Source organism: Lotus japonicus, chromosome 4 (assembly GCF_012489685.1).
Source record: "Lotus japonicus ecotype B-129 chromosome 4, LjGifu_v1.2".
Classification (NCBI taxonomy): Eukaryota; Viridiplantae; Streptophyta; class Magnoliopsida; order Fabales; family Fabaceae; genus Lotus; species Lotus japonicus.
Window position 1 is genome coordinate 64,087,581 of NC_080044.1, and position 15,392 is coordinate 64,102,972.

The following is a 15,392-nucleotide window of genomic DNA, read 5'->3' on the forward strand; positions in this document are numbered from 1 at the left end:
TTTGTCCAGAGTGAAGATGGTTCAGAACCTCTGACTATGATACTTCTTGATCAGAAGATGTATAGTCCAGAAGGTAACTCAATCAGAGTGTGTGTACCCATTGGTATTGACTCTGAGTCTGAGACAGTAACACGTGTGTCAGTATCTCTGATGCATAGTTCCTTGTGCCCGTGTGACAGTCTGTCATGATGCGTGTAGATGTGCTTCTCTCCTGTGTGTGATACGTGTATTTACTGTTACTATCATGTCTTTAATTTTTAACTGTTGATCTTAAAATGCTTTTTGAATCAACAACGCTTACTTAATAAAACCCACTATACACACACGATCTCCTACACTTTCGGTTTTTACTCTCTCTCTCTTGTATTTTCAAAACCGCTTACCCTCGATTTCTCTCTCGCTCTCTATTCATCTTCAACCTTCATCTTCTACCCAAAACCTTCAACCTCTTCAACAATGGTGAGACAAACCATAAGAGCTACTGCAGAAGCAACCCAGTTCCCTCATATGATAGTTGGTCAAGCTACAGGCCAATTGGGCCCTGAAGCTCCTGTTCAAGATCAAGCTGAAGAGCAGACTATTCCGATTTGTAGTTCTTTTGATTGGCTGCATTTTGCTCAAAACATGATGGGCAACCATATGTTCCAACATCTGGAGCAACATGGTGGAATTACATATGTTGCTTGTTCAGTTGTTAAAATCAAGCTTGTTGTGAGGTTGCTAACTGTATGGTGATTCAGAAGTTTTTATCCTATGCTGTGCGTTTTATCTTCTGAAGGCGTGTTTGTTTTAATCTTGGCTGAAGTAACAAGATTAATATCGTATGGACCAAGTTTTATCTTCTGAAGGCGTGTTTGTTTTAATCTTGGCTGAAGTAACAAGATTAATATCGTATGGACCAAGTCTATCTCAAATTCTGTTTTACTTGGTTCTGTTATTTTATTCTGGTAAGATTTGATTCCATGAAGATTCTTTCCAGAAGTGTGTTAGTGGACTCTATGACGTTCAGCCCATTGAAGATCCAAGCCCCAAGTGAACGTCTATATAAAAGGAACTTGTAAACCCTAGCTGCACACGGATTCAGAGATTCAGATATTGATTTTAGGGTTTTGTTTGTGAGTCCTCTTGTGAGTATTGTACCAACTTAGTGCTTTAGTTCATCAAAGTACTGAGTTGAATTTGTTTAGTTGAGTTGTAATCTCATCAAACTGTTTTGATAAACATGTCTTGATCACTGTGGCAGTGATTGTTAGGAGTTAGAGAAAGTTTTCTCATAGCTTAGAGGAGAAGGGCTAAGCTTGATTCACTTGTGTAATAGTGGTGAACATATAAGAGGCTCTATACTAAGGGGGAGTACTTAGGTATAGGAGGGACTTTTATGTGACCTGAGAACTATTATTTGATAGTGAATTGACTCATGGATTGGTATCCTCCAGACGTAGGTGATGTTCACCGAACTGGGTTAACAACTCCTTGTGTTTTAACTGTTTGTTTATTATTGATACTCTGATTGTGTTTTGTTGTGCTACACATTGTTGCAACATTGTGTATCACATCTGTCCTAGGTGAATACGAATTTCAATTGGCATCAGAGCAGGCACCCTGTTCTGGTTGGGTGAGCTCCAGGGAAGACTGATTCGGTTCCAATGGACAACTCAAAGGAAGGTGGTTCTGTGAATAGACCACCTATTCTGGATGGCACCAACTACGACTACTGGAAGGCGCGTATGATTGCGTTTCTTAAATCAATTGACAGCAAGACCTGGAAGGCTATTGTCAAAGGTTGGAAACATCCGGTCAATATACCCGAGGAAGGGTCATCTGTTGGTGAATTGAAACCTGAGGATGAATGGAATAAAGAAGAGGATGAGGAAGCGTTGGGCAACTCTAAAGCGCTGAATGCTATATTCAATGGAGTGGATAAAAATATGTTCCGATTGATCAACACTTGCACTGTGGCAAAGGATGCTTGGGAGATTCTCAAGACTGCTCATGAGGGGACTTCCAGAGTTAGAATGTCGAGGCTTCAAATTCTAACAACTCAGTTTGAGAACTTAAAGATGAAGGAAGATGAGACCATTTCTGATTTTCATATGAGACTGCGTGATATGGCAAACTCCTCATTCGCTTTAGGGGAACAAATGTCAGAGGAGAAGCTTGTGAGAAAGATTCTCAGATCTCTTCCCAAGAAGTTCGACATGAAAGTAACTGCTATTGAAGAAGCTCAAGACATAAGCAGTATCAAGGTGGATGAGCTTATTGGATCTTTGATGACTTTTGAAATGACTCAGAATGACAGACCTGAGAAAAGAAATAAAAGCATTGCTCTTGTCTCAAGCACAGATTTAGATGATGATATGTCTGACAATGAAACTAATGAAAGCATATATGAAGCCATTGCTTTTCTGGGAAGAAAATTCAACAAGGTTTTGAAGAGGCTGGATAAACGATCAAGGCCAAATGTGCAAGACAAACGACCTGACAACTTCAAGAATCAGCAATTTCAAAGAAAAATGAAAGATGAAGACAAGGCAGGAAATGGCCGAGGAGTTCAATGTCATGAATGTGAGGGTTTTGGCCACATCAGGGCTGAATGTGCCACATACTTAAAGAAACAGAAGAAAGGAATGGTCACCACTTGGTCTGATGATGAATCTGATATTGAAGGTGAAGATGTAACAGCAAACAAAGTAACATCATTCATGGTTAGATGTGATTCAGATGATGGAGACAGTGACAGGGAAATCTCCGATGAGGAACTTGCTGAAGCCTATAAACTTCTCTACACTAAGTGGAAAGAAGCATGTATCTATGGTCAGCAACAAAAGAAGCAAGTCCTTGACCTTCAAGCTGAGAAGAAGAAGCTAACTGAAGAAGTTGCCTTATTGAACTCAAAAATGGAAGGAATGACCAAGTCCATTCGCATGATGAGCAAAAGCACTGATATTCTGGATGAAATTCTTGATGTAGGAAAAAGTGCAGGTGATAAGACTGGGATAGGATTTGATTATCGTGCTGTTAAAAAGGCAAGTCAGAACATGACCAAGGAACATGTGCAGATTGGAAGGCAATCAAATGTTAAAATGTGGAACCACAGGCCCCAGCAATCGGTTACACATTCGTATGCTCAAGTCAGGAACTATCAAAATTCAACTTGGAGATGTCATTACTGTGGCAGATTTGGTCACATTAGACCATATTGCTTCAAGCTGTATGGATATCCTATGCTTCAAGGTGTATCACGAGAAGATGAAAAGAAAAGTCCAGACAAAAGAAAGTGGAAGCCTAGGGTTAATGTTACTGCTCTCATTGCTCACACCTCTCTGCGCGCATCATCAAAAGAAGACTGGTACTTTGATAGTGGGTGTTCCAGACACATGACAGGAGTAAAAAGTTATCTTGAGAAAGTGAAACCACATGCTAAGAGCTTTGTTACTTTTGGGGATGGAGCCAAAGGAAAGATCAGAGGAATTGGAAAATTGTCTGACACAGGATCTCCAAACCTTGATGATGTCTTGCTAGTTGAAGGGTTAACTGCAAACTTGATCAGCATAAGTCAACTTTGTGACCAAGGCTTGAAGGTGGTGTTCAAACAGTCTGGGTGTGTTGTCAAAAATAAGAACAAGGATGTGCTGATGAGAGGAGCTAGATCAAAGGACAACTGCTACATGTGGACCTCTGAAACAACATCTTTGTCTGCTCGATGTTTGATGTCTAAAGAAGATGAAGTTAGAATCTGGCACCAAAAGTTAGGTCATTTGAATCTTAAGAGTATGAAAAGGATTGTTGCTGAGGAAGTAGTTAGAGGGATACCAAAGTTGAACATCCAAGAAGGAAAGGTTTGTGGTGAATGTCAGATTGGGAAGCAGGTCAAAATGTCTCACCAGAAGTTACAACATCTGACTACATCAAAAGTGCTTGAACTACTGCACATGGATTTGATGGGGCCAATGCAAGTGGAAAGTCTGGGAGGAAAAAGGTACGTTTTTGTCTGTGTAGATGATTTTTCCAGGTTCACTTGGGTAGAATTTCTGAAGGAGAAGTCAGACACCTTTGAAGTGTTCAAAGAACTATGTCTCCAAGTGCAAAGGGAAAAAGGGAGTGGGATTGTCAAAATACGAAGTGATCATGGAAAAGAATTTGAAAATGGTCAATTCTCTGAGTTCTGCTCATCTGAAGGAATCAAACATGAATTCTCTGCTCCTATCACTCCTCAGCAAAATGGAGTGGTTGAAAGGAAGAACAGGACATTGCAAGAATCTGCTAGAGCTATGTTGCATGCAAAAAATCTACCATATCATTTTTGGGCTGAAGCCATCAACACTGCCTGCTACATTCACAATCGTGTCACTATTCGTCAAGGAGACATAGTCACTCAGTATGAACTATGGAAAGGAAAGAAACCTACAATGAAGTATTTCCATGTTTTTGGGAGCAAGTGCTACATTCTGACTGACAGAGAACATAGGAGAAAACTGGATCCTAAAAGTGAAGTTGGAATATTTCTGGGATATTCTGGAAACAGCAGAGCTTACAGAGTTTATAATATCCGCACGAGAGTCATGATGGAATCCATTAATGTTGTTGTTGATGATACATCCAATGAGAGAACGGAACAAGCACATGATGAAGATGATCTACCGTATGAGTATACTAATGGGGAACCAGATGAGCCAGCAATTCAATTCCAAAATGAACAAGAAGACACTGTCTCTCAACTGCCTTTAGCTACCAAAGAACCCTCTATTAGAATTCAGAAGATACATCCAAAAGAAAATATCATTGGTGATCTGAATGATGGGGTTATTACAAGGTCAAGGGATCTAGTTTCTAATGCATGCTTCATATCAAAAATAGAACCAAAGAATGTCAAAGAAGCTCTGACTGATGAGTTCTGGATTCAATCCATGCAAGAGGAACTGGGACAGTTCAAGAGAAATGAAGTGTGGGAATTGGTTCCAAGACCTGATGATGCAAATGTTGTGGGAACTAAGTGGATATTCAGGAACAAGTCTGATGAGAGTGGTAATGTGACAAGGAACAAATCTCGTCTAGTTGCTCAGGGATACTCTCAAATAGAAGGGGTAGACTTTGATGAAACATTTGCTCCTGTTGCTCGTCTTGAATCTATCAGATTGTTGTTAGGAGTAGCATGTTTGCTAAAATTCAGACTATATCAAATGGACGTCAAGAGTGCATTCTTGAATGGTTACCTGGATGAAGAAGTCTATGTGGAACAACCTAAAGGGTTTGTAGATCCAAGTTTTCCAGATCATGTGTACAGATTGAAAAAGGATCTGTATGGCTTAAAACAAGCACCTAGAGCCTGGTATGAAAGATTGACAGAGTTTCTGATCAACAATGGTTATGACAAAGGTGGCATTGACAAAACCTTGTTTGTTAAGAAAAATGGCAGTGAACTCATGGTAGCTCAAATTTATGTTGATGACATCGTGTTTGGTGGCATGTCGAACCATATGGTGGAACAATTTGTTGAACAAATGAAATCTGAGTTTGAAATGAGTCTTGTAGGCGAATTAACTTACTTTCTGGGACTTCAGGTAAAACAGATGGAAGATACCTTATTCATCACTCAAAGTAAGTATGCCAAGGGAATTGTTAAGAAGTTTGGTCTTGAGAATGCTGGCCATAAAAGAACTCCTGCTGCAACTCATATCAAGCTTACAAAGGATGGGAAAGGTACTGATGTGGATCCTAGTTTATATAGAAGCATGATTGGAAGTCTTTTGTATCTCACTGCCAGCAGACCAGATATTACTTTTGCAGTTGGAGTCTGTGCTAGGAATCAAGCAGAACCAAAGACTAGTCATCTCATTCAAGTGAAAAGGATCATTAAGTATATCAGTGGTACAAGTGATTATGGCATTTTGTACTCTCGCAACACTAATTCAGTGTTAACAGGTTACTGTGATGCGGATTGGGCTGGAAGTGCTGATGATAGGAAGAGCACATCAGGTGGATGTTTCTTTCTTGGAAGCAATCTAATTTCTTGGTTCAGTAAAAAGCAAAATTGTGTTTCTCTCTCTACGGCAGAAGCTGAATATATAGCTGCTGGAAGCAGTTGCACTCAGTTGATGTGGATGAAACAAATGTTAAAGGAGTATAATGTGCAACAAGATGTTATGACATTGTTTTGTGACAATCTAAGTGCTATCAACATATCCAAAAATCCAATTCAGCACAGCAGAACAAAACATATTGATATTCGTCATCATTTCATCAGGGAGTTGGTTGAAGATGGTACTGTTACTCTGGAACATGTCTCAACTGAGAAGCAGTTAGCAGATATTTTTACCAAAGCTTTGGATGCCACACAGTTTGAAAAATTGAGGCAGTTATTGGGTATCTGTTTATTTGAGGAATTATAGCAATTAAAGGGATTTTTGTGTGCCAACGGCTATTTTGTTATTACTTCTGAGACACGCTTAATCAGGAATTTCCATTGTTTCTTGATAATCTCTCCTGCAACTTCCACTGTGCAACTTCCAATCTCTGAAACTCACTCCAAAACCGTCCATTCTTTTCTTGAAGACCCGTGTTTCCTTCTGTGTGTCTTCTTCACCATGAGTCAAGATTCTAGCAAGAAACTCACTCCTGAGATGAATGCTTACGGGGTAAAGGTAATGGGTCTGAAATCCAAAACCCCAAAATCTTCAAGGGTTTCCAAATCCTCTCCTCATACCAGTGAAATCGCAATTGCTCAAGGTATCTCTCAACCATCATCTGATCCGCACAAGAAGAAAGGGAAAAAGGCACGATCCAAGTCAGATGCGTCCAAAGCGAAGAGGAAGATGGTAACGAGAGGCTCTGAGGCTACTCAGAGAGTGAATTCCGAGGCTGAGATCAATCCAAGTACGGGTGACGATGTTGATGATTCTCGTATCACTGAAGTGTTGGAAACTCCTCTCAAGGAAGTTTTACATGCAAATGTAGATCCAATTGTTCCATCACCAAGCAATAATCAATCAAGCCACGGTGGTGATTCTGATTGCAATAAGGATTCTGATCATCTTGAGGAAGAGGTAATTGTTCCCAACTCTACTCCCTCTGTTGATAAAGATATGCATGTCGAGGATGTTCAGAATGTTATTGAAAACTCAAAATCTGATGAGGTGTTGATCAACACCCTTGGTGCTTCTGGTTCTGTTGCTTCAAAAAGGCAAAAGATGACTGTTGTTCGTAAGTACTCTACGCGTTCCTCTGGCAAGAAGTTAGGTTTGGGTTTGAGTGAGAACAAGAAGAGCAAGAAGGTCATTATTCTTGATGATGATACTCCTGTTGTCCAGAATGTCAAGAGAAAGGTTCACAAAGATAATGCTGCTCCTGTTGTTGATGAGACTCCAACTGAGGAGTTGGATAAGTCAGATACTGGTTCTGCTGCTCGGAAGCGCAAGATTGGGAAACGAATTCCAGAAAATGTGCCTGCTGCTCCTTTGGATAACATTTCTTTTCACTCTGAAGAGAGTGTTGGTAAGTGGAAGTATGTTTATCAGCGCAGGATTGCTCAAGAGAGGGAATTGACTGGTGAGATTCTGAATTGTCAAGAAATTATGAAACTTCTTGAGGCTGCTGGGTTATTGAAAACTGTTACTGAGATAGGTGGCTGCTATGACAAGTTGGTGAGAGAATTTATTGTGAATGTGACTACAAATTGCACTGTTTCTGGGCATCCTGATTTCAGGAAAGTTTTTGTGCGTGGTAAGTGTGTCCATTTTTCACCTGAGATCATTAACCAGTATTTGGGAAGGAGCACTGTTGCCACAGGAAATGAAGAGCTGTCATTGAGTGCTATCACTAAAGAACTCACGGCTGGTCAGACTATGGTATGGCCTGCTAAAGGATTGTTGTCTTCTACTTATTTGAGTGTGAAGTATGCTATCTTGAATCGCATTGGTGCTGCAAATTGGGCTCCTACCACTCATAGCTCAGATGTTTCTTTAGGTTTGGCAAAATTAATTTATCTGGTTGGAACTCAAACTCAGTTTGATTTTGGTGAATATGTCTTTGCTCAAACTATGAAGCATGCTGAAACTTTTGCTGTTAGGCTTCCTATTGGTTTTCCTTGTTTACTTTGTGGGATTATTTTGAGTCAACATCCTAAAATTCTCCGTGATGATGAGGTTCCTAGCCAGAAAGCTAGTCTTCTCACTATTGATTCCAGGCTGCTAGCTGGTGCCCATGTTTCTGATGTTGCTGGTTTGGCTGAGATGACTCAGGGGGAGGGTACTTCCTCTCAGAAGACTCCTGAGACTCCAATTGCTGCGCTTATTGCTGTGTCTAAGATGCTTCAGGACACAATTACTAGTTGTACATTGAGGAAGAAGAATGTGGACACTCTCATTCTGCAGTTGACTAAAGGCAAGAGGCCTCTTGAAGACAATGCTGCTGCTCATGCTCAAGATGATGTTGGTACTTCTGATGATGATACTACTAGTGATTAGTGCCCTTGTTCCTTCATCTCTTCAATATGGTTGTACTATTTTGTTGACTTTTGTTGTTTCTCTGCACCCTTTGACAATTTCTGCTAATAAGGGGGAGAATGGTACTGTTGCTTGTTAGTACTGTTGCTTGAGTGTTTTTGTTCAGACTAAGTTTGATGTTGTTCAGTAGGGTGGTACGTTCATCATATGCTGTGTGCTGTTGTGTGCAAATGGATGAGTTTGTTGTTTTTAGCACTGTTTGGCTGTCTGACCATGTTTTAGCAAAAATTTGCCAAAGGGGGAGATTGTAGTTCTTTTGATTGGCTGCATTTTGCTCAAAACATGATGGGAAACCATATGTTCCAACATCTGGAGCAACATGGTGGAATTACATATGTTGCTTGTTCAGTTGTTAAAGTCAAGCTTGTTGTGAGGTTGCTAACTGTATGGTGATTCAGAAGTTTTTATCCTATGCTGTGCGTTTTATCTTCTGAAGGCGTGTTTGTTTTAATCTTGGCTGAAGTAACAAGATTAATATCGTATGGACCAAGTTTTATCTTCTGAAGGCGTGTTTGTTTTAATCTTGGCTGAAGTAACAAGATTAATATCGTATGGACCAAGTCTATCTCAAATTCTGTTTTACTTGGTTCTGTTATTTTATTCTGGTAAGATTTGATTCCATGAAGATTCTTTCCAGAAGTGTGTTAGTGGACTCTATGACGTTCAGCCCATTGAAGATCCAAGCCCCAAGTGAACGTCTATATAAAAGGAACTTGTAAACCCTAGCTGCACACGGATTCAGAGATTCAGATATTGATTTTAGGGTTTTGTTTGTGAGTCCTCTTGTGAGTATTGTACCAACTTAGTGCTTTAGTTCATCAAAGTACTGAGTTGAATTTGTTTAGTTGAGTTGTAATCTCATCAAACTGTTTTGATAAACATGTCTTGATCACTGTGGCAGTGATTGTTAGGAGTTAGAGAAAGTTTTCTCATAGCTTAGAGGAGAAGGGCTAAGCTTGATTCACTTGTGTAATAGTGGTGAACATATAAGAGGCTCTATACTAAGGGGGAGTACTTAGGTATAGGAGGGACTTTTATGTGACCTGAGAACTATTATTTGATAGTGAATTGACTCCTGGATTGGTATCCTCCAGACGTAGGTGATGTTCACCGAACTGGGTTAACAACTCCTTGTGTTTTAACTGTTTGTTTATTATTGATACTCTGATTGTGTTTTGTTGTGCTACACATTGTTGCAACATTGTGTATCACATTTGTCCTAGGTGAATACGAATTTCACGATTGCAGAACGGAGTTGTGCCGTTCACTGCGTATACGCTCCTGAGGAACTTCAAGTACTGGCAGAATGGAGATTTGACCTCGACAATCTTGCTACAAATGGGTATGATCTTCGTCCTGAAGTTCAAGCTCAAGGCTGGGAAAACTACTTCAACAGGCTTCGAGGACCGGTGTATGACAAATTGATTAAGGAATTCTGGAAGCACGCCGACTGCGATGATACTCAGGTGGTATCTCACATTCTTGGAAGGAAGATCATCATTACTGAGAAGTCCTTCGTGAATCTGCTGGGTCCAGAAACTGCTAGTGGGTATCGATTCCAATTCACTGAATCGAAGCTGAAACCCCAAACAAAGGATAAGACCAACAAGGCCCTGTACACCAACTACAAACCGGGCAAGACTAATTACAAAGTGATGGATTTTCATCCCAAGCTCAGAATCTGGCACAAGATTCTGCTGAACTGCATCAACCAGAGGCCAAAAGGCAGTTCCCCAGACTACATCAATTTCTGCCAGAAGGCAATGCTGGTCTTCATCCAAGACAAGAGGAAACTCTGCCTCCCTTTCTTCTTGTTCTCTTACCTGAAGGAATGTATCCGGAAGTCAAGGACTACTGCCTCCATCAAGTCCGCAATCAAGTATATCCCTTTTGGGAGATTGCTGTCTGATATCTTCATTGAGAGCGACCTCATTCAAGATCTAGTCGATGCTGGATGCACAGAGGATCTGACCACTATTGTCAGTGATGTCTTCACTGCAAATTCTCTGAAGAAGATGGGTCTTGTCCAAAAGAAGATTGCTCCTGCCCATGAAGACACATCTTCTGAAATCAGAAGAAGAAGAGTCCCTCTGAATGACTTTCCCCTGTGGACCCAGGCAGACAACCCTGAAGCTATCAGGTGTTTCGTTGATGATCTGAGGAGTCAAGGCTTTGAGATTGATGTTGATGAATTCTTCAGAATGCTGCCTCCTGCACCGGAGTTTGATCCTCCTCTCACGAAGAAAGTTCAGAGGAAGATGATCTTAGAAGATTCCTCTGAGGAATCAGATGTCCCTCTGAACAAAGGGAAGAAGGCTGGTCAATCCAAGAGAAAACATGATGAAACCAGCAAGCCTGATGATGGTGACGATGGTGATAATGACGATGGTCCTCCTTCTCCCAAGAAGCAGAAGAAGCAGGTCAGAATAGTGGTGAAGCCTACCCGGGTGGAACCAGCTGCTGAAGTGATCAGAAGGGTTGAAACTCCTGCCAGAGTGACTAGATCATCAGCACAATCAAGTAAGTCTGCAGTTGCTTCTGATGATGATTTGAATTTATTTGATGCACTCCCCATCTCTGCCTTGCTCAAACAATCTTCAAATCCACTCACTCCCATTCCTGAGTCCCAACCAGCTGCACAAACCACCTCTCCACCACATTCCCCAAGGTCTTCATTTTTCCAACCTTCTCCAAATGAAGCACCTCTCTGGAATAACTTCAGAACCAACCCACCGGACCCTCTGATCCAACCTCACCCATCACCATCCAGTATAACCCATTAACTTCTGAACCCATCATCCATGAACAACCAGAGCCCAACCAAACAGAACCTGGACCCAGAACCTCTGATCACTCTGTCCCAAGAGCATCAGAACGTCTGGCTCCCAGAACTACTGATACAGACTCTTCCACAGCCTATACACCTATATCCTTCCCAACTAATGTTGCTGACTCTTCTCCCTCCAATAACTCTGAATCCATTAGAAAATTCATGGAGGTCAGAAAAAGAAAAGGTGTCTACCTTAGAAGAGTACTATCTCACTTGTCCAAGCCCTAGGAGATATCCTGGCCCTAGACCTGAACGTCTAGTAGACCCAGATGAACCTATCTTGGCCAATCCTTTACATGAGGCAGACCCTTTGGCTCAACAAGTTCAACCTGCCCCTCACCAACAACAGCCAGTTCAACCAGAACCCGAACCAGAACAATCTGTGTCTAACCACTCTTCGGTTAGATCACCAAATCCTCTGGTTGCAACTTCTGAACCACACCTTGGAGCCTCTGAACCTCATGTCCAAACCTGTGACATTGGCTCTCCACAAGGTGCCTCTGAAGCTCATAGCAGCAATCATCCAGCCTCTCCTGAAACCAACCTCTCTATAATTCCTTGTAAGATCAAGTTTTGATCTAGTAGTACAACTCTATGTTTTGATGATTACAAGTTAACCTTTTGATATGAACAATTGTGGTACTCTAACGTGTTTTTCTGAGTGTGCTATTTACAGGCTCTGACCCTGACTCAATTTCACACAAATCAGAAGCACTGTGTATAAAGGGTAACCCAAGCAACGCTTTCGCATTCACCATGTTCAGTATGAACAGTGGAAAAGCTTCAGAAGATCTGAAGCTATACAAACTCTGATGAGGACTCAGTCGCTAGAAGCTCTGATGATCCAGAAGTTCTGACAACCAAGAAACACTGAAGGTTCAGATGTTCCGATGGTGTAGAAGACTCTGAAGATCCAGAAGCTGAATAGTGGAAACTCTGAAGTCCAGAAGCAAGAAACTCTGAAGGCCATGTTCTTCCCTCTGAGTTCAGAATCAGAAGATACAATGGTCAGAGGATCTGTGCTTTCCCTCTGACTCTGATCAACCGGCTTCACAAGTTCCAATACGAAGCATTCCTCTGATCAGAAGTCTCCTAGGTTAAAAGGTCAAGTCGCTATCCAAGTACAAAAGCAAGTGTACCTTCCTGACGACCTACCTAACGTTCTCAGCCACAGCAGAAGCTGGATTTTCCAGAACTGCCCTCCAACGGTAGCATTTCCATGCAACGCTCAACCCTAATCCTTGGAGTATATATAGAGGCTGAAGATTGAAAGAAGCTGCTAGAATAGAAGAAGAGAAGTGAATAGAAGAAGCAACACACGCGCAAGATATTCAAAATATTCTAAGCTTTCTTTCATCTTGTAATTTATTTTAGTTTACACTCAGCTTATTCAGAAGCAAACCCTTGTAAACACCAACCTCAAACAGTTGTTTGATTTTTCCTTTAGGAGATCAAGGTTGATCGGATCCTAGAGAAGACTAAGAGAGTGAATCTTAGTGTGAGCTAAGTCAGTGTAATTGTTAGTCACTTGTAGGTTTCAAGTGCAGTTGTAACTCTTACCTGATTAGTGGATTGCCTTCATTCTAAGAAGGAAGAAATCACCTTAACGGGTGGACTGGAGTAGCTTGAGTGATTTATCAAGTGAACCAGGATAAAATCCTTGTGTGCTTTTCTATCTCTATCTTTTGCACTTAGTTCTCGAAAAGATTTGTTAAAATCTTTAAGGTGGTAGTTTTGTACTGAAAACGTTATTCAAACCCCCCTTTCTACCGTTTTTCATACCTTCAATTGGTATCAGAGCGCAAGTTCTGATTACCACACCTAACAGTGTTCAGTGATCCGGGCCGGTGTGAAAAACAATGGCTGCCACCACCAGTGAAACTCAAAGAGATGGTTACAATGCAAAGCCTCCTATGTTCGATGGTCAAAGGTTCGAATATTGGAAAGATAGACTGGAAAGTTTCTTTCTGGGTTTCGATGCAGATCTCTGGGATATTATTGTGGATGGCTATGAGCGTCCAGTTGATGCAGATGGCAAAAAGATCCCAAGGTCAGAGATGTCTGCAGATCAAAAGAAGCTGTACTCACAACATCATAAAGCAAGAGCAATTCTTCTAAGTGCTATCTCCTATGAGGAGTACCAGAAGATTACAGATCGTGAGTTTGCTAAAGGCATATTTGATTCTCTGAAGATGTCTCATGAAGGAAACAAGAAAGTCAAAGAATCAAAGGCATTGTCTTTGATCCAAAAGTATGAATCCTTCATCATGGAGCCAAATGAGTCCATTGAAGAAATGTTCTCCAGATTTCAACTGCTTGTAGCTGGCATACGTCCTCTCAACAAGAGCTACACAACAAAAGATCACGTCATAAGGGTCATCAGGTGTCTTCCTGAAAGTTGGATGCCTTTGGTGACTTCAATAGAGCTCACGAGAGATGTTGAGAATATGAGTTTAGAAGAACTCATCAGCATTTTGAAATGCCATGAGCTGAAGCGCTCAGAGATGCAAGATCTGAGGAAAAAGTCCATAGCCTTGAAATCCAAATCTGAAAAGGCTAAGGTTGAGAAGTCAAAGGCTCTTCAAGCTGAAGAAGAAGAATCTGAAGAAGCATCAGAAGATTCTGATGAAGATGAGCTGACTCTGATCTCCAAGAGACTCAACCGCATCTGGAAGCACAGGCAGAGCAAGTTCAAAGGCTCTGGAAAGGCAAGAGGAAAGTCTGAATCCTCAGGTCAGAAGAAGTCATCAATCAAGGAAGTCACTTGCTTTGAGTGCAAAGAATCAGGGCACTACAAAAGTGACTGTCCAAAATTGAAGAAGGACAAGAAGCCAAAGAAGCACTTCAAGACCAAGAAGAGTCTGATGGTGACATTCGATGAATCAGAGTCAGAGGATGTTGACTCTGATGGTGAAGTCCAAGGACTCATGGCTATTGTCAAAGACAAAGGAACAGAGTCAAAGGAAGCTGTTGACTCTGACTCAGAATCAGAAGGAGATCCAGACTCTGACGATGAAAATGAGGTATTTGCTTCCTTCTCTACCTCTGAACTGAAACATGCTTTGTCTGATATCATGGATAAGTATAACTCCTTGTTGTCTAAGCATAAGAAGCTGAAAAAGAACTTATCTGCTGTTTCTAAAACTCCTTCTGAACATGAGAAAATCATATCTGATTTGAAAAATGATAACCATGCTTTAGTTAATTCTAACTCTGTGCTTAAGAATCAAATTGCAAAGTTAGAAGAAGTTATTGCCTGCGATGCCTCTGATAGTAAGCATGAATCTAAGTATGAAAAATCTTTTCAAAGATTTCTGGCTAAAAGCGTAGATAGAAGCTTAATGGCTTCAATGATCTATGGTGTAAGCAGAAATGGAATGCATGGCATTGGCTATTCTAAACCAATTAGAAATGAGCCTTCTGTGTCTAAAGCTAAATCCTTGTATGAATGCTTTGTTCCCTCTGGTACCATATTGCCTGATCCTGTACCTGCTGAAGTTGCTAAAAACCCTCTTAAAAAGGGATCTTTCTCTATGACTAAATATCATGCAAATATTCCTTTAAAATATCATGTTGAGACACCCAAGGTGATCAGAACCTTTGGGGTAACTAACAAAAGAGGACCCAGAAAGTGGGTACCTAAGGACAAGATTATCTATGTTGCAGATATCCTTGATAGCTCCACTGAAACACCAATCATGGTATCTGGACAGTGGATGCTCGCGTCACATGACGGGAGAAAAGCGTATGTTCCGAGAGCTGAAACTTAAGCCTGGAGGCGAAGTTGGCTTTGGAGGAAATGAAAAGGGTAAAATTATTGGTACTGGTACTATATGTGTAGATAGTAGTCCATGCATTGATAATGTTTTATTGGTAGACGGCTTAACACATAACTTATTGTCTATAAGTCAATTAGCTGACAAGGGTTATGATGTTATATTCAATCAAAAGTCCTGCCGGGCTATAAGTCAGATCGATGGCTCTGTTCTGTTTAACAGCAAGAGGAAGAACAACATTTATAAGATCAGATTATCTGAGTTGGAGGCTCAGAATGTGAAGTG

The 15,392-nt window shown here is 41.0% G+C and overlaps 1 protein-coding gene across 1 annotated transcript; it reads left to right on the top strand.

Annotated features, from left to right (window-relative positions):
• The first annotated feature begins 6,584 nt into the window (after positions 1-6,584).
• Positions 6,585-8,462, top strand: LOC130713144 (uncharacterized). The gene has a single exon (XM_057562940.1). It carries the CDS (start codon positions 6,585-6,587, stop codon positions 8,460-8,462), a length of 1,878 nt encoding a protein of 625 aa, XP_057418923.1.
• The last annotated feature ends 6,930 nt before the right edge of the window (positions 8,463-15,392 follow it).